Genomic DNA, 18,751 nt, shown 5'->3' with positions numbered 1-18,751 from the left:
AGAAAAACATGGATACCAACCTAGCCACCAAAGATTTGACCTACCATCTGTCCTACCTGCAAAATATGCTCAGGAGATAGTGGCACAAAACCTGTAGGAGTAGCCATCAAATGATTTAATCTAAGGTCCACTCTACGGTAAAGGGCCCACATCAGACACTGCTCATGTAACCATGAACCAGAGACTAGACAACCCAAAGATCTAAGGTAAAATCAGACACCATTGATCTATAAAAAAGAAAATTAACAAATGGTTCCTAATGGTACCTATACCTAATCTTTGGTTTTAAACAGTCAGGCTTTGTTAGCCCTCAACTTGTTCATTGTTTTTTATTTCCTCTTTCTCTACATCAGATTTCATTATAGAAATACAGTGTGCCCATAGTTATTCTGTGGAAGACTGGTGCTCTAGAGACTGGGGTTGACCCTGGCTCCCAACTCTATATCCTCCTACCAGTAGGAACAAATATTTCCTGAGCTCACAAACCCCAGATACTCTGACCTGTGGTAGGATAAACCTGGGACAAGAACCCTGGAGGTGGCAAGTGAATGCAATGACACTCAAAGAGATAGGAAATGTCAAAGTTGCAGCTGTCTTCCATAGTTGGACTCAGAGAGCCAGTTTTCACCATTACAGTAAAAAATAATAAAATAAAATACAGAAAAAACCCAGATAAGTAAAAGAGATTAGAAAGCTAAAGTTATGTCTTTCATCTCTTATTGCTTTATTCTTGGGTAATGCCCTTCCTAGTACATATATTTAAATAACTTTTATTAAATGATACATTTGATCAGAACCATATTTTTAATTTATAGTGTACCTAGTCAATAAAAAACTCATTAGCAAATCTACATTCATTTCCAACTTCCATCTAAATTATCACTTGTCCCATCCACAGTACATAATGTAAAAAAGAATCTATTGCAACAAGGGGAAGGGCTCCATCTTTGAATCTGTTAGCTGAACATAATTCAAGCATTGTATGTCAACCCTACCATGAAACCTAAAGTTAAGGAACCAATGATCATCTTAAAATATTTTTTTCTCACCTCAAAATGTCCAAAAGCAAATAGAAAATAATGAAAGCCAGATTAAATCTGCCTAAATGTACCTGAGCCCTCGTTCTGTTAGGTTTCAAAATATGGAACATAGCCAGAAATTTACATGTACAAAAAATATTTATAAATATCATAAATATTTACATAACCCCTAAGCATACCTGACCTTCTAGAGTGTCAAAAACACCAGCATGAAAGATATCTATTCTAAAAGAATTCACAAATCAGCCCATCTCACTAGATTAAATGTTAACCTCATTTGCATAACCCCATTTCACCTTCCAATAGCCTTCTGAGATAGGCACTGCTAATCCCATTTCTTCAGGTAAATGATAAGATGATGATCCAAACAAGGAGCAGTCCCAATGTCCTCCCCATGGGAGTGGCCACTGTTGTTTCTGATGGAAAGAAGATAGTGAATAAGCTCATCCTAGATGATGTGCCCATAGTAATATGAGGTTGTATATTAATACAAATTGGTTGGCCTGCACTGCACTTTTTGAAGTCATAAGAAAAAAAAAAAAGTCACACGCATCCTCTGTTGTTGGAGAAGCTCTAATCCAGGGGTTCTCCTAACCTGTGGTTCCAATCCCTTTAGAGACTGAACAATCTTCACACATGGGTTGCATTTCAGATATCTTGCATACCTGATGTTAACATTGCAATTCATAACAGTAGCAAAATTACAGTTATGAACCAGCAACAAAAATAATGGTTGGATTCACCACAGCATAAGAAACATGCCATACATTAGAAACATTGAAAACCACTGCATATCTTGCTATTTCGTGTCTGTCATCTGTATTAATATGAAATAACATCTTGAGGGAAGTTATTGTTATATTCCTCAGTCCCACCCCTGGCTTCTTTCTCCTCTTTCATTCTTTACATTCAGGATGGTCTTTCCTCACCACACCCTTGGTAATGGACCCTAGATAAGATGGGTTTCTGTAAGAGTACTAAATTTGAGATCTTAGAAGGCTTTAAGGTATGGCAGAAGCTTTAGTGGTTAGTCTTAAGATGGAGTAAGGAGAGAAGAAGATGAAGGAGAGGAGAAGCTAGGTGATGAGAGAGAGAAAGAGAGAGAAAGAGGGGGGGCATGGAGGCAGATGTTCACGTGTCTCCAACAGTCAAAGATAGTTGATATATCTAGGTTGGGTATTGGGTTACACTTCTGATTGAGCATTACCAAACTTATAAAGCCTTTGATTAACATTTTAAAAAAATTGTATAAAAGCAAAAAGGAAAAGGTGGCATGGGATAGGGGTTTTCTAGGGAGGGGAAATGGGGAAAGGGTATGGCATCTGAAATGTAAATAAAATATAAAATAAAAATAATAATAAAAAGGAGCATACCATTGTGGGATGGGCATTGTGTTGCACATGCTTAATCCAAGTGTTGAGCAAGGCAGTAGCAGGTGGATTTCTGTGAGTTCAGGCCAGTTTTGTCTACACAGATAGTTTCAGGCCAGCCAGAGGTATCTAGTAAAACCCTCTCTCAAAGGCACAAACAAAAACCCCAAACTACACAAATACCAGAAAATACTTTTCTGGTAAGAAAAGATGAGTAATTCTTATGTTCTTATAATTCTACCGGGCTACTTTTAAAAGCCATCAGTTCTGTGAAAAAGTCTGAAAGAAAAAATATGAAGAACATATCGGGGGGGGGGCAGTATTCAGGTTAATTTCTAGGACTATGCTTGTGAAATCAAATCCATGGACAAGCTACGAGATTCACAGTTATGGGCGTTGAAAGTCTGTGTTTCCAAGTAATTGAGTGACCGTCTTTTGTATGATTCCTGTTTCAGACCAAGATCAACACTATCACCATTATCATTGTCGAGATTCTTCAATCCCTTTGTAGTAGCTCTCGTTGTCATAACAGTGGTGGGGCTCCTGGCCATGATGGCAGGTCTACTTATTCACTTTTTAGCTTTTGGTAAGTATTTGTCAAATTAAATAATTAAATATGCTCTCAGGTTTAAAAAAGTATACTTTCCTCTTATGACTGTATTTGTTTCTGAACAGGAGTTAATATTGCTTAGAATTCTTCTTTATATGGATATTCATATATATCCATATTTCTTTTCAATGACCATTTTAAGATTTTGTTTGTTTGTTTTGGGGGGTGCTTTGGCTTTTTAATGTATAAAAACTATTTGATTACATAAATTCTTTTTAGCTAAAGAATAAACAACCATCTATTATAAATATCTATTAATGATTACTGAATGAGGAAATCAAGGTTATTTAGATATACTACTAATAAAAATTATAATATTTCTGTACAACTTTGAAGGTACTGATAATACTAGTCTGATTTCTTTTACCTTAACAATCTTAACTTTGTCAATCTTTTGAAAACCTAAAAGAAAATAATTGCATTATATGTATATTATGTAGAGAGATTTTCCTTTCTTTTAAGGAATGCTACTTTAATTGTATAACTTCTCATAATACTGTACTAAATAAAAAATACTCCATGTAGTAAAATTAGAGTAATCAAGTTTTCCTTTCTTCTCCAGACAAGAAAGCTTACTTTTATCATAGCACCTTTCAAATCCTAAATGTTGAATATACTGAAGCTTTAAACTCACCAGCTACACACGAATACAGATCCCTGAGTGAAAGAATCGAGGCTATGGTATGTTAATACTTGTCTCTTTAATGTTTTATTTTATGTTTATCATTTTATTGAAAACAAATGAGATCCTTCTCTCATGCAATAATACATTCAGAGGACAATTTCCTTCCCTCCACTCCTCCCAAACTCGACCTCACCCCTCCTCTTGCCCAACTACATTTTCTCTTTGTTTCCTCTTCAGAACAGAGAAATGAAGTCACACACAAACACATACATGCATACATGCAAAAAGGCATATGTGCAGTGCACATGCAGATGAGTGTTATAGTAGATAGATCTATGCCCACATACCTTATTTTCTGTCTTCCTTGAACACTGAGCTTTCTGAATCTTTGAACTTCAGGAAAGTGGGACAATATGATAATAGGCAGTAAAGAAGACCGTAAAGCATCGTCTCTACTACTAACCTCACAGATAACAGAAAGCACTGCAGCTAGCAACTAATATAGACCGGGAAAGGTGATTTCTAGAACACACAAGCAGCTACTACAGTGTTTCTGTTTAAAACACAAAAGTGTGAGTATACTTTAATTCTATTTGTAGAGTTTTAAAATGACCTACTAAAATGATATGTATAATGATTACCACTTATATTTTATTTGTTGGAATTTACTTAAATGACATGTAATTCATATTAGTCCTTAAAAATCATGAATGTGACTGGTGAGGAATCTAGAATATTCTATAATATGAAAGAATTGTTAGAACTGTCAATCATGAGGAAAACACAAAATCCTTTCTTCTTCCTTGTTTACTTGGTTTTTCCCAATGTGATAAAAATATCAATAAAACAGGTTGTAAAACCAAATGAATATAAAAATCAATTCACTTGAATAGTCTGATATCTTGAGAAGTAATAATCCAAGCATTTAATAAACATAGTTCTGAAAGACTGGCTTTAAATCCTAGGATAATATAATTTTCAGCATGTGCCTAATTCCTCATTTCTATATTCTTGTGACATACATGAGGGCACGGCCTCATGTTATATACATACACAAGGGCACAGCCTCATGTTATATAGGAAAGCAATCTATTCTCTATTTTAAAACTACAATATACCCGAGCCTGCACTACAGAAGAACTCTGACATAGTACATTGCTTTCCCTTCTCTTTCAGATATTTCATCACTAATCATTCTAATTAGCTTTACCCTGATTTTAATTTCATCCATTTAAAACACAGTCATTGTATACCACACACATATCAGAAGTTGTATGAAAGGATTTTCCTAGTGACTTGAGTCTGATTCCTAACTACCTGACTCACAGATATTGAATCATATATCATGAGTGACTTGTAGTAAAGGCATCTCCCTTCCAGACCATTTGTGCTTAATAGCTGCAAAATAGAAACTACATCAGAATGTTACACCATCTTCCTGTATTGGTCCTATGCTGTCTGGGACAAAACAGAGCTGACATTAGCTGATAGATTTCTACTTCTCATCATATAAGCCCCCCTGTTGCAGATATTAAAATGGAATGAGGAGCCTGCAATTACTGTGAGATTATTTTCCCATTTTCTTTCTCTAGATTACTGATGCATTTCGAGGATCAAATCTAAAAAGTGAGTTTATCAGGACCCGTGTTGTCAAACTGAGGTAAGTGAAACCTTACCAAAAACTATAATTGCAAAGATATAGTTTAGAATATTTGATTTCCATTTGCACTGTGGCTGTTAAGTGATGTGTTCATGTAATTGTTCTAATAAAGTGAAAATATGAGAAAATGAAGCAGCTTAAAAGACGAAGTAAAATGCTTTATTTACTCTGCTATTGATATAAATAACCATATCACTTCCTTCTTAATGGGAGAAAGAAGAAAGGCTACAGGAAAAGCTGATATGGGTAAATCCACTAGATATCATAGTGAAGTCTATGTAAACAGTGTCTTCTTGAATTGCACAATACTTGGGATATATTCATCCAAGATCAGTACAACTTGCCAACACAAGAAGTAAGTTTTTGGCTTCCCAGAATGTCATAATAAAAGGAAGATATTGTAGCAAACTCCATGACAAGTCTGTCATGCACTAATAACAGGAACGGCTGGATGCAGGCTTTGTGGGAATCTGCTACTTGTGCCTTAGTTATTATGTAAGTATCCATGTGGTGTGATAAAATAGGCTTTTCCAACAAAAATGGTCACACTGAATAATAGTTCCAGAACTGTCTTCAATGCCCACATTGCTTAATTCTTCAAATGACAACGTGAAAGTTCATTAATATGCAGAGATATTATGAATTTATTCTCAAGTACTGTTAACATCATCAAAAAAGCAAAGTGATGGTTAAATTGAGTTTTAATAATTAAAGAACGAGGGAAAAACTATGGGAAGAGTACAGAACACATTTCTACCTGCTCAAGGTGCATTCCTTTGGATGCCTTGTGTTTGTACTATCTGTTAAAGCTCAGAGTTTTAAGCCAACACTGGAGGAGTAGATGGAAAAATCCTTTTCTTTCTTTCCCTTCCCTTCCCTTCCCTTCCCTTCCCTTCCCTTCCCTTCCCTTCCCTTCCCTTCCCTTCCCTTCCCTTCCCTTCCTTTTGTTAACTTCTCACTTGCCACTAATCCACTGTTGTTCAACTTCTAGCCACACTCCAAAGTGTGAAGTGTTCTTGCCCATTTCATCAACAGCATCCAAATCATGAAATCCAAGAAAATCACTTTAGTTCTACTCTTGAACCTCTGCACACCATTTGGCACTGTTGACTTGGTGAAATATCATCCTCTGGCTCTTAGGACTCTACACAGCCATGACTTTCCTGCTATCTATGTAGATATCCTCTCTCTTTCTCTTGCTAGCTGTGGTATGTTCCTCACATGTTGAACGTGAGTGTGCACTGTGAGCCACGTATCACAGTTCACAGTCTTTGCTTTCACTGGCTTTAGGTCCTCTGTTGATTATCTGTTGATTAGTCTTGAACTTGTATCTCTGACATGATACAACTATATTTTTCACCTACAGATATGAACCAATGTAATGATATTTTAGGCAGCATTAATATAAAGAGATCTGTTCTTGTCAAACCATCTCAATCAAGTTCATTAGTCAACTAGCATTGTCCATCCCAGTGTTTGGCATCACCATCAACCAGTTGCTTATGAAAGAAATCTAGGTGTCATCTTCAATTCTTGACTCTCCCTCAGGTCCACATACCCAGTTGCCTAGTCTTCAAATTTGATTACTGCAATACCTCCCAACTCCATAGCTTTTAACGTAATGCAGCAATTCTTCTCCATATTGGATTGTAACAGTCTCCAAATGCATCTTGCTTCACTGAATATATCAAACATAAGCATTGTTTGAAGGAAAAAGTCCAAACATATTATTGCCTTAATTAAAAGCATTCTAATGTCAATACTTACCATTATTATATATGAGAAGTTTAATATATTTGTTTATATTTATTTACTTATAAATATACATATTTATTTGTTTATTATGTAAATAAACACAAAAATATAAATGTTTGAATATTTAAATAAAATAATGCTAAAATGCAATAGATATGTAGGTATATATCTATAAATGGGTCCTGATATAAACATATACAAATTATATATACAAACATAGTAAATGTATATCTTAGATGTACATATTTAACAAGAATATGTATATCAAAATGTAATTAAATTTTTCTTCCTAGTTTTAAGAATTCCAAAGTATTCAAGGCTAAAGTTAAAAGCCTCTACCACAGTCACCTTGTACCTAGTATAGGATTATTAAAGTGGCAAATAGTGGTTTCAAGTTTAAGTGCCAAAGACAGGAGTTATTTGGAGGTGAAGACTCTGGATGATGTGTTTTCATTTGAAAACCATGCTAAATGGTTTGTGGTTTTCTATCATCACAAATTTTCCTACCCTTAGGAGTGAGGTTCTCCAAGAACGAAATGTTTTAAAATGTTAAGCCATCAGAACACAGGTAATAAGCAACATGTTTAACATACCTCATTTAGCAGTGTCTTTCTTCTGTTTAAAATCTCAGATGGACCTTCACTGCTCCATCCTTCAAGATATTTTAGTAAAGTACATAAAATAATTATTCAATGCCTAAGGCAACCATTCATATTTGCCAAATTCAACATTTTGCTACCTTTTTCAAAAAATCAAAACCTCCCACTGTGGTTTAAATCTCAGTTGTACTCCACTTACCGCCACCACTACTGCTTCTACTAACCCTAGTTCTCATTGGTTAAATGGCTATTTCAGAAGTGCTTCCCATTTATCAGACACTAGATTTGGTTCTAAGTATAGAAGGTGCATTTATTTAGCAAAGAACAAAACTGGGTTTCAATTTTGATGGGTAATGTATTCCAGGGAGGGAGGTCAGATGATAAGGAACAACACAAAAGGACAGATGTGGGTCAGATGTAATATGTTTCACAGAGAAAAACAATCAGTACAGGGCTGAAGATTGTATGAGATTAAGAAGCCTTCTGTGATAAAATAATATTTGAGCATAAATACAGGAACAGTAAAAATGAACTTTGAGAATAACAAACCTTTCACATGGTAACATGTATGAAGTCAACAAACACAAAGGATGCCTATGAGGATACAACAGAATTAAAGATGATCAGAAATATAGACAGAAACAAAATCATACAGGTTTTGTTGGACATGATAAAGGTTTGGAGAGTTTATTCTTAATGACATAGGAAGTCATTGCAAAGAAGTGGTATGATCAAAGGATTTTAAAGGATCACAAGTGGGGAGATAGCCCAGGTGGTAAACTGCTTGCCATGCAAGTATGAGAAGCTGAGTTTGATTTCCTAGAATCCATGTATTTTTTTTTTTAATGGGCATTTTGTCAAATCCTTATAATCTCAGAATGGTAAGGAAGAAAGAAAGATTCTTGGGGTTCAGTGACCAACCAGTGTAGCCTGCTCATTCTAGATACACCATGCCAATGAGAGACACTGTCTCAAACACGAAAGTAGATGGCTCCAACAATATCTGAGGTGGACATCTGGCATCCACATATGGATACGCCTACCCAAATGAACACACACAGATGTTTTAAAGGATCCCTACACTGTAAGATGGAACACAGAGATGAGGACCAACACTGACAGCAGGAAGCCCCTGAGGAGTAAGAGCAATAAAAATACAGATGCTACAGGCCTGAATAAGATCATAGAAAAGTAATGTGAGCCCTTCAAGTAGTATTGGCAGGACTGGATACTGAAGGAAAAAGATTTTTATTCTTATGAATGCTCCTATAAATATATCACACAAATGTATCCCTAATTGATAGATAGAAGGGTTCTAAATGTTTCCCAACATTTATCGGTTGCTTTATCTGTTGTTAGACTCTATAACATCTTCATTGCCACCTTCTCTGTTAACTGCATTTCTTAGCTTTGATCAACATCCTTTCTATCCCAAAGCTTTACCTCGTCTTTTTGTTAGTTTGTTTGCTCTTTTTTTGCTTTATTGAGATAAAATTTTACTGTTAAAGCCCAGGATGACCTCAGGATAATTCAATTCTGCCTCAACCTTCAGAGTATTGTGATTTCAAGCTTGAACTACAACACCCCACTTATCTGATTTTTTGAGGGGGTAAAATCTTATATTTCTTTTATATTTATAATTTCTTCTTGAATATTAATCACTTCAAATATACTGTGTAGAGCCTTTCAAGGGGTTCTTTTTTCCTTTTTGTTTTAGCTTGGGAATACTTTAAAGAGTCTAAGAATAAATAGCTAGTATCAACACAAATGCAAATATTATAAAGCCAGTCTCATTTTTTCAAATTATATGAAAAAATCTTTTTATCCCATTCATAATTGAGCCTTGGAAAGAGATAAAACTTTTCTTTATGATGAGTAGGGTTTTTCCCTCCTTAATTCATGTTTACACTGGAGTTCAGTTGTTTGAAATATCAATGCTAACTCCTATTTTGCACTCACCTAAGATCTCACCTCCAGTTGTTATAGACTTGTTAAGTAGAAGCCTACTGAATATTTTGGCATATAGAACTTAATAAAATGGTTTTGATCACTAGAGTTTTTCCTCACTATCATGCAGGCTCAGTTTTGAATCTGAAATAAAATTTATACTATTTTATCTAATATTTGTACAATGTTTCAAATAGCTTAGATTTAATATCACATAAGTTTTAACTGTTCAGTGTCTGATGATCCATTTAAACTTCCCAACCATGAGAATGAGTTCAGTGAAATTATATCACACCTAATTTATTGAAACTTGGAGTAGTACCAAGTACCATAAAATGTTTTGTACATGTTCTAAAAAGTACTAAGTTCATCCCTGGGACAGATAGTAAGCCTACCATTTGTACTGGCAGTTGAGTTGGAAGGGGGAAACCAAGAAGTGTATGAGAAACAACAAGACAAATTCACCTAGTGCACTTTTTCAAAACAAGAAACAAACTGTGCCAGTAAGGATTACTATTGTGCTGAAACACAATAACCAAAAGCAGCCTGGGAAGGAAAGGGTTTATCTGGCTTATACTTCCACATCACAGTTCACCATTAAAGGAATCCAGGACAGGAACTCAAACAGGAGACAGGCACTGATGCAGAGGACATGGAAAGATACAGCTTACTAGCTTGTCTTTCATTGCTTGCTCACCCTGCTTTCTTATAGAGCCTCAGACCCCAAGCCAGGGGTGCCACCACCTACAATAGGCTGCATCTTCTCCCATTAGTCACTCATTAAGAAAATATTCTACAGGCTTGCCTAAAGCCTATCTTATTTAGGCATTTTCTCAATCAAGATTCCCTTCTCTTAGATGATTATAGCTTGGCTCACGTTGATATAATGCTAGACATTACAAAAATCCATACCAGTTTGGAGGCTGTGTCTCATGATATCAATTATTTATAACTAAGGACACAATGAAGCCACCAAACTGGTAACTCTGTGGGCAGAAAGAAAAGTTTGGGGGGATAAAACCAAACTGTCAACTGTGTCTGGGAGACAAAGTACAGGAACTTGTCAGGAAAGCAATACAGTTTTATTTGATAGTCAGTGAGATGGGCGTCTTTGAGCACTTAGATTAACTGAGAAGTAGATGACTTTGCCCAAGATAGCTGACATTTGGGCTAGATAAAGGAGGTAGTGGTTTTCCTGGTAAACACAAATCTAACTTACAAAATGCCTGAGGATTGCTAGACTTAGACTTCTGTTTATCCAATAACTTTACCTTTACCCAGTCAGAGTCCTTCTGTTTAGGACAGTTTCAGCATTACTGCCATAATGAGTGTCCACTTCATAACTAACATTATTGACATGAAATAAAGTAGAATTTATCTAGATTTTTGTGAGTAATGTGTCTCTGTGGTCAACCAAGACATAAATAACATATTAATATATGACTACAAACTTGTTTTCATTGTTGGATGAATGGGTCTATGTAACAGAAAATTAACTTGATGCTATAACACACACAAATTTGGAACCTCATCCATTTTTAACTTTCTTTAAGACAGTAAATATTTTTCGATTTGAGGCTAATATTAGTTACAGTGCACTTAGTGTTTTCCATGCATTTTTTCAAAAGTTCTACATCAATTTATGCAAATAATATTCTTAAAACACTAAGATTTTTGGTCACAGTGTATTAAAAAATTTAAACAGTTTACCAAAAGTCTCCTGGTGATAGCAGTCTTACTTCAAACACAGTTGTGTGTACTGTACACTGATTTCAGTGAGTTGTGTTAAAATCAAATTTGAGAGAAAGCAGTTTGATAAATCATTGTGTGTGTACTATTATGCAAATATGTTCTCACATGGGTTCTTTTAAAATAGTTTAATCAAGAAAAATATATAAACAGTACAAAATTACCCAACAGATCTGTTTCATATGACTTACAGAAAAGAAGGGAGTGGTGTGGTGGCCGATGTTGTCATGAAATTCCGATCTAGTAAACGTAACAACAAAAGATCAATGAAAAACAGAATACAGTCTGTGCTACAAAGGCTCAGCAGCTCAGGAAACTTGGAAATCGCCCCTTCAAATGAGATAACATGTAAGTTCCATGACTTATGCCCTTTTCATTTAATACATCTTCAAGTTCACTCATTCAAAGTCACATATTAAAAAAGAGACTCACCTTATTCTTTGTAGTTGAACTTTCAAAAGTGTATTACAATTCTAAATATAATATTATGTAATATAGAGCATGCAGATTTTTTTACTTCTTACTAGTTATAATTGCTTTAAAGATTCTATTTTCTTCTTTGATGTTGTAATTTCAACATGGAAAGAGATCTATTTCCTAGTGTCCACACCAAGGCTTAACTTGTTTTAGTATATCTTTTCTATTGTCTTTTGAGTCCTACATAGAATGAGAGAACATGACAAAGAAAACTTGTTCAGTTTCTTTCTGAAATTGATATGGTAGTCCTTTAAGGCTGTGCCAATAGCAGTGAACTTCAGAGGTTAGAATCTAAAAGAACTTAAGGCTTCACTTGATCTTTGCAAAAATTGGAACCATAATTCCTGAATGATGTCTCCAACCTGCTTAAGAAAAATGTGAAAATGCCCTTTTACTATTTTAATTTTATAAAACTTTTTCTGAAAAAAAGTGCAGGTATCCCTTTGAGAAGTGATTTTGATTCCTTCAGACATTTACCCAGCAGAAGATAGCTGACTCATAGGCTAGCCCTATTTTCAGTCTTTCCTTCTTAAAAATCTTCAGACTCTTTCCCATAGCAGCAATGGTAATTAACAGATCAGTTTTGTTTACACTGTTTTCCTATCACCCGGAATCTGATATGTAATAATCAATAAATAATTGTTACATGATCGAAATAAATGAACTATGTAATAGCAGACATCTCTTTGGTTCTGCACAACTTGCTGTCAGAAGTCATGACTTTATATTGAGCTCAAGTTCAAATCGGTTTCCATAGCTCTAACCCTGGCCTAGTACATACCTGTTGCAACAGTACTACTTGTTAAAGTTAGAAGACTTACTTAATGGTAAATAATGACTGCATTAGACTGACAAAGGTAGGTCCTCAAAGTTCTCTGAATGCTTCTATTTCCCTCCTTGAACTCTCTTCCACCTTCCAACTAATGAGTTAATGTTTAATTCAGTAAAGTACTCCTAGTCTAGATGTTCTCAACCTGTGGACAGTCATCCCTGTGGTGCTCCAAGGCTCTTTTCACAGGACTCGCCTAAGACCATCAGAAAACACAGATATTTACACTACGACTCATAAACATAGGAAAAAGGGTCACAGCATTAGGAAGGCTGAGAACTACTGCCCTAGACACTGCTCCAACTCCATGGTTTCACTGTTTCTGACTGTAATTACCCGTATACTAGGTCTAAGTAAGAAAATACTACCTCTTCTCCTACACATTAAGGAATACTTCCAAAGAATGTCTTGGGTATCTGTTATTTATTTGTCAGTGTGCTGAGAAATTGTGCTGAGAAATTTGAACAGCAGTTTCTACCTTCCAGAAGCTCTTGGACAAGTTGAAGAGGGGAAAAAGGGAAAGAAGGAAGGAAGGAAAGGAGGGACAGAGGGAGGGAGGAAAAAATCTCACTGTAAGATAATAAATGACAATCAAAAAGTAGATATACAGAGTCAGGATATAGTTGAGTGCACTTCTATTGTATGTATAAGACCTGGATTATTTTTCAAAACATGAAAAAAAAAATCCAGCAAGAGAAAGGATCCATCAGATGAAGCCTACCCAGTGTAGATAGTGATGGCCATAGGGATTCAGAATGAAAGACACTAGAGGGCAGATGGACTCACAGACGTGAGAAAGATCTGCACATCCTAAGATATGGAAAGAGGAAACCTGGCCTGAGAAAGAGAAATGTGGAAAAAGCAAGTTGTCTAATAATCATAATGCTTTGAAAGAACAATAGAATAAGAAGCTGACGGATATCCTATAAGTACATTTGTCCTATAGGTACATTTGCTGCCTCCATTAGGGACCAGAGTCAGAGAGTTACTGTGTTGGTAGTTAGATTAAAACTCGAGTGTTTGTTGTTCAAAGAAGGAAAAAAGGTGATCAGTTGTTTTTGTTTGTTTTTCCTGCTTCCAACAGGATGACTTGGCCCTACTGATACTGACAAAAGCAGAGGAAGCACACAAATCTTACAAAACTTCTAGCTGGAAATAATTTTGCATAAACCAGTTTTAGAGACCATGAAAACCTATCTTAGGAAGTTTGGCTTCATTATATTAAAAATAAGAAGAGTACCCAATAAAAATTTTAAAGTCTGAAAAAATGTAATCTGACATAGTTTCAGAAAGTATTGATCATATAAGATAACAATGTGGACATCAGTTTGAGGGTATTATAACTGTACAAATGTCAAGCAACCAGAGTAGGGAGCAGCAAAGTGGATGAGGTTCATTCGAAGGGATGAGAATGAGAGAAGGAAGATTTTCATCCATTTCGAACTGCCTATAGATATGGTATCTCTTACTAAGGGAGGAAATATAAGTACCGTGTTTTTTTACAAAGCATGTTCATGCAAAGGTTGAGAGTACTATTAGACCTGCCTTGGGAACCATTGTGAATATTGTGGATGTAGAATACACAGACTGTCACTATGTGATGCTTACATTGTGGCTTTTCTGGCACTTCCCACAACCCTGCTACTGACTATTTCATAACACACATCCTTCATCCGGGAACACAGATGCTATTTTACCTTCTACTTAGAGCATCCTTTCCTTTCTTTTCTTCATGAACCATTCCTTAGAGTTTCCAATAGTGCAAATGTTATGTCCTTCATGATGGCATTGGTCACCCTCTTTGTATTGTTATCCTTTTCTCCACATAAGTTTTCATTTGAATAATATTTTCGTTAACATCCATCTGTAAATGATGTGTTAAGGGACCCTTGGTTTTAGTATACTATTGAAGAAACAGCACATAATATAGCAATACTAAAGTAATAAACATATACCAATGTCTACTCACAGGTGTCATTGAAAAGTGAACAATTGGCTTCTTCTATCACATATCACACTGTACCCTAATGACTGCATAAGCCTTCTTTTGCCCAGAGATAGGAGTGACTTTTGGAGCAGAGAAGTCTGTTATGTATTTCGTGAAGCATATAAGCACAAACTTCCAACAGTTCGAGTGCAACAACACACTGGGCTGAAGTTTCAAAGAAAGCTTTCTAGGGCACATGACTCAGGTTATTTCCAAAAGCGTGAGGTGGAGCCTGGGAATCTGAATTTTGGCAAACCCTCCCGGTGACCATGTCTCTGGTTGTCTCAGCACTGAGCTTCATGAAATGGGGGTGAAATGATTTTCAGCTTCTGTTTTGTTGACCTTATTCTCATCTTTTCTTTCTTAACACCAGCACTCACTGACCAGGATACGGAAAATGTTTTAACTCAAGGTAAGTTTCTAAATTATTTTGTTATTTTAAATTATTTACTAAATTATAAGAATTTTAAGTGCAAGTCTTCAGAGCTCCTTGACAGGGCTATATTGTTCAAATTAGTGCCTTCATTCTGAGATCACTCTGGAGGGTTCTTGTCGAAAGCAGGCACTGGATTTAACCCTGGTTGATGGAACAATGTTTAAGCAGTTCCTCCTCCTGGGGGTGGGGAATGGAAGTGTAGTGAAGGGCTATACACTTGGCACTCAACACCAAGCTCCTGCCAATTTTCCTGGCTGTTCTGGAAAGCTTTGTGCCTGTGGTTCTAACGCAATGCTTCTGAAGACTTGTAAATTACATTGGATCACAAAATTCATGTAGCTGTTGCAAACCAGCAAAATGGTTTGCTTTGTCGTGGATTTGGGTTAATCATAAGGTAATAAATTATAAATGTCTTGTCAGTTGGAGGCCTATAACCCAAAGGGAAAGTCATTTTGTGTCAGTGTCACCCAGATGTGTTCTCAGGCTAGGAGGACAGGAGTTGAATTCCTAGAAACATGAACTTTGCTTCTCAGATCAGCTGAATCTACTTAGAAGTTAGTTCCAGGTACTTGGATTTCTGATTTATTTTAGATTCTTAAGAGGTTTTTTGTGAGACTCCACTCCACAATATTTTTCAATTCAGTTCTATGTTTAATCTATAATTACTTTGAATAAAATTGTAATAAACTAGTTACTGAAGATTTATTTGGAGAAGGTAGGAAAGGAACGCATAGACATGTATGTTCTTAAAGGAAGTCTAGTTAAACTTCTTATATTGGGAAATGTGTACAAATGCAAATGCTTAGTGTTAGCAACTTATTGCCAATAGCAATAGAAATTATTATTTGTGATAATAAATATTAAATTAAATATTTGAAAAACTATCATAAGATTTTGGGTCGAGAAGAACTGAGCAAATGAACCCAAGCCTGTCCATTTCACCTCTTGCATTAAAATGTTTGTAGGTTTCTTAAGATATTTAAATGCAGTTTTATGATGAAGAATGATGGAGAATCTCCCCAGTAATCTTCTAAATGGAAACAACCACCAGCTTGCCAGCATGTTAATGCCTTTATGTTGTTGACAATGATGTTATTGTTGTTAGAATGTGGAGCACGCCCAGACCTTATAACACTGTCAGAAGAGAGAATCATTGGAGGCACTCAAGCTGAGACAGGTGACTGGCCCTGGCAAGTTAGTCTACAGCTCAATAATGTCCACCACTGTGGAGGTACCCTGATCAGTAACTCGTGGGTCCTGACAGCAGCTCATTGCTTCAGAAGGTGAGGCCATAGCTACTCTTCCATCTGGAAATAATTAAGAAAGAAAGATACATGAAGACTCCACCCATAATACTTATGACTAAATATAATTGGATATTGACACTGAAATAATTCAATGGAAAATCTTTCTGAGTCTTTTCTTTTTTTATTCATGGAAACATAATTGTCTTTTCCTCTTTAGCTTAATGGTTTGCTGGTAGTTCTCTGTTTCACCTCACAGTACTCCATCATAGAAAAGGGGGAAAGGGGTCATACACCAGAGTGCTTAATTTAAATATTTGTTATAAAAGTTTATGGAATTAATATAACTTCTGTTCCCAAATTAGGAGCAACACTGTTATATAAGTGGTAGTGTTACAAGCAGGACAGATTACAGTAATGAAAAAAAAATGTTCAATTGTTGTTATCTAGGCTGGAGAGATGGTTAATTGTTAAGAGCACTAGTTGCTTGTTCAGAGAATTCAGGTTCTGTTTTCAGCATCCATTTGCTGGCTCTAGTTCCAGAGCATCCAACACCCTTTTCTTACTTCTTGCAGGCATCAGACTTATAGGTGGTGCACATACATACATTCAGGCAAAACACTCATACACGCTGAATTTAATAAATGAAATGAATTTTTATTTTAATTTTTTCATTAATAAAGGGTTTTCACATTATATCATAGAAGCTAATTAGTAGAGTGATAGCCAATTTAGAGACTGAAAAATCTCACTCATCTAATTTTCCAAAATCGATTTAATATCTATATTGAACACAGTATTATACATCATAGAAGCACCAAATACGAACACACAGTGCCGCCACCTTCAGAGTGCTTACATTCGATCACTTACAATTAGTCATTAAGAGTTACTACAGGCTACTACCTACACTAGGGTAAGTGATTGATGGAGGGAACCTGTGCAAACTTTCTCTGTTGGTACGAGGTGAAGGTCACACTGCTCCCAAGAGAAGGGTTCTTTAGTTCAACATGATGAAAACCTTCTAGACTCAGGCATATGTTGGTACTGAGTCCAAGGCTTAAATGTTTGGGGGAAATTACTCCTAACTGGACCTCCTTGTCTGGCCTCAGTGGGAGATGCGCCTAGTTCTGCAGTTACTTGATATGCCAGGATAGGGTGATACCCAGGGGATAAATCTCCTTCTCCAAGGAGAAGGAAGCGGGGAATGGGGCGAGGATTTGTGTAAGAGGGGACTGGCTGGAGAGCGTGTACTGATATTGAGATTTAAAGCAAATAAAAATAAATAATTTTTTTAAAAATGGGGGGAAAACTAAAATCACCCAGAAAAGAAAACTCCAGTGGGCCCCTAACCATATCTACTCCCTTCTCAGTCTTTTTCCATTAGTAGAAAACAATATCCTTAGCATATATTGCAATCGACCCCCAGGCAAATAAACCCAATCTCATTTCCCAGAGTGTGCAGCCTGTGCTTCAGACTCTCGGCATTTTTCTCATCTGGCTCTTTGTACATTTTCCTGTCTATGACACTTCTCAGACTGCCATTTTCTCCCTGAAATGGTATTCTTTCCGATTTTCAATTTGCTCATACTGGGGTTCTTTAGGATATTCCCAATTCCGAAGGAATACTATCGAGCTCTGAGAAAGCTGTCTGTCATTGCAGTGCTCTTCACAAAACCACTTACTCTCTGAAGGCAGACTAAGCATGAAAACAACTGGGCTGCAGCCTCAGAACAAAGGTTCTAGGAAACCACTCATTTTTCTCTATAATTTTTCTGCTGCTGTTTTATAACTCAGTGTTGCTGAACAAATTTGAAATTCATTTGAGGCATCTTAATATCATGGGATTCTCGTTTAATCAGGTATAGTTGCTGCTGCATGCATTTCAGGTAACACAAGAAATATAATTCATAAGACTATTTCAATCATCAGTGCCATTTGAAATGCTGAACAATAAGACTGGCACTATTGGCTTTCAGCCACACCCTTAGTGTGGAAACCAAACGTGTAAATACCTCTGGACTCAGCAGGCATTTAATATAATTAAGGGTGCACTAGAAACGGGATTAGATCTGCATGGTAGTAGAACCTAGTTATCCAAGCTGAGGACAGGGTAACACTATCTGGAAAGATATAGTCCCAAGTATCACCAATGACCACCAAAGAAATGCAGGCAACATCTTTTGATTTTGCCACCACAAAACTACTCATCACCTTGATGAGCCGATTAGAGCTGAAAAACTTTATGAACCATGTACTGTTTCCCTCAGTAATGGCCTGACCATCACTGAGAACCACGAGCGGGAACTTACCGAGGACTAGCCAACCTTACATACAGGTACACAGAAGCAATGAGGCGCTGTTGAAGATTAGTCTGTTGTCATCTCCTTGATGGAGCTTTTATGGTAATTTCTTACTTTTCC

General features: G+C 36.2%; 1 protein-coding gene across 1 annotated transcript in view; it reads left to right on the top strand.

Moving 5' to 3' along the window:
• Positions 1-18,751, top strand: part of Tmprss11d (transmembrane serine protease 11D) — a 52,874-nt gene that overhangs the window by 21,491 nt on the left and 12,632 nt on the right. Inside the window, exons 2-7 of the mRNA XM_034509496.2 lie at positions 2,866-2,996; positions 3,583-3,701; positions 5,238-5,305; positions 11,549-11,703; positions 15,022-15,060; positions 16,190-16,367. Of these exons, the coding sequence (XP_034365387.1) occupies positions 2,866-2,996; positions 3,583-3,701; positions 5,238-5,305; positions 11,549-11,703; positions 15,022-15,060; positions 16,190-16,367 (690 nt within the window). The remainder of the gene's footprint in view (positions 1-2,865; positions 2,997-3,582; positions 3,702-5,237; positions 5,306-11,548; positions 11,704-15,021; positions 15,061-16,189; positions 16,368-18,751) is intronic.

The sequence above is a fragment of the Arvicanthis niloticus genome, chromosome 7 (assembly GCF_011762505.2).
Source record: "Arvicanthis niloticus isolate mArvNil1 chromosome 7, mArvNil1.pat.X, whole genome shotgun sequence".
Taxonomy (NCBI): domain Eukaryota; kingdom Metazoa; phylum Chordata; class Mammalia; order Rodentia; family Muridae; genus Arvicanthis; species Arvicanthis niloticus.
The sequence above is the reverse complement of the archived record's forward strand: the minus strand, read 5'-3'. Positions and strand labels throughout refer to the sequence as shown.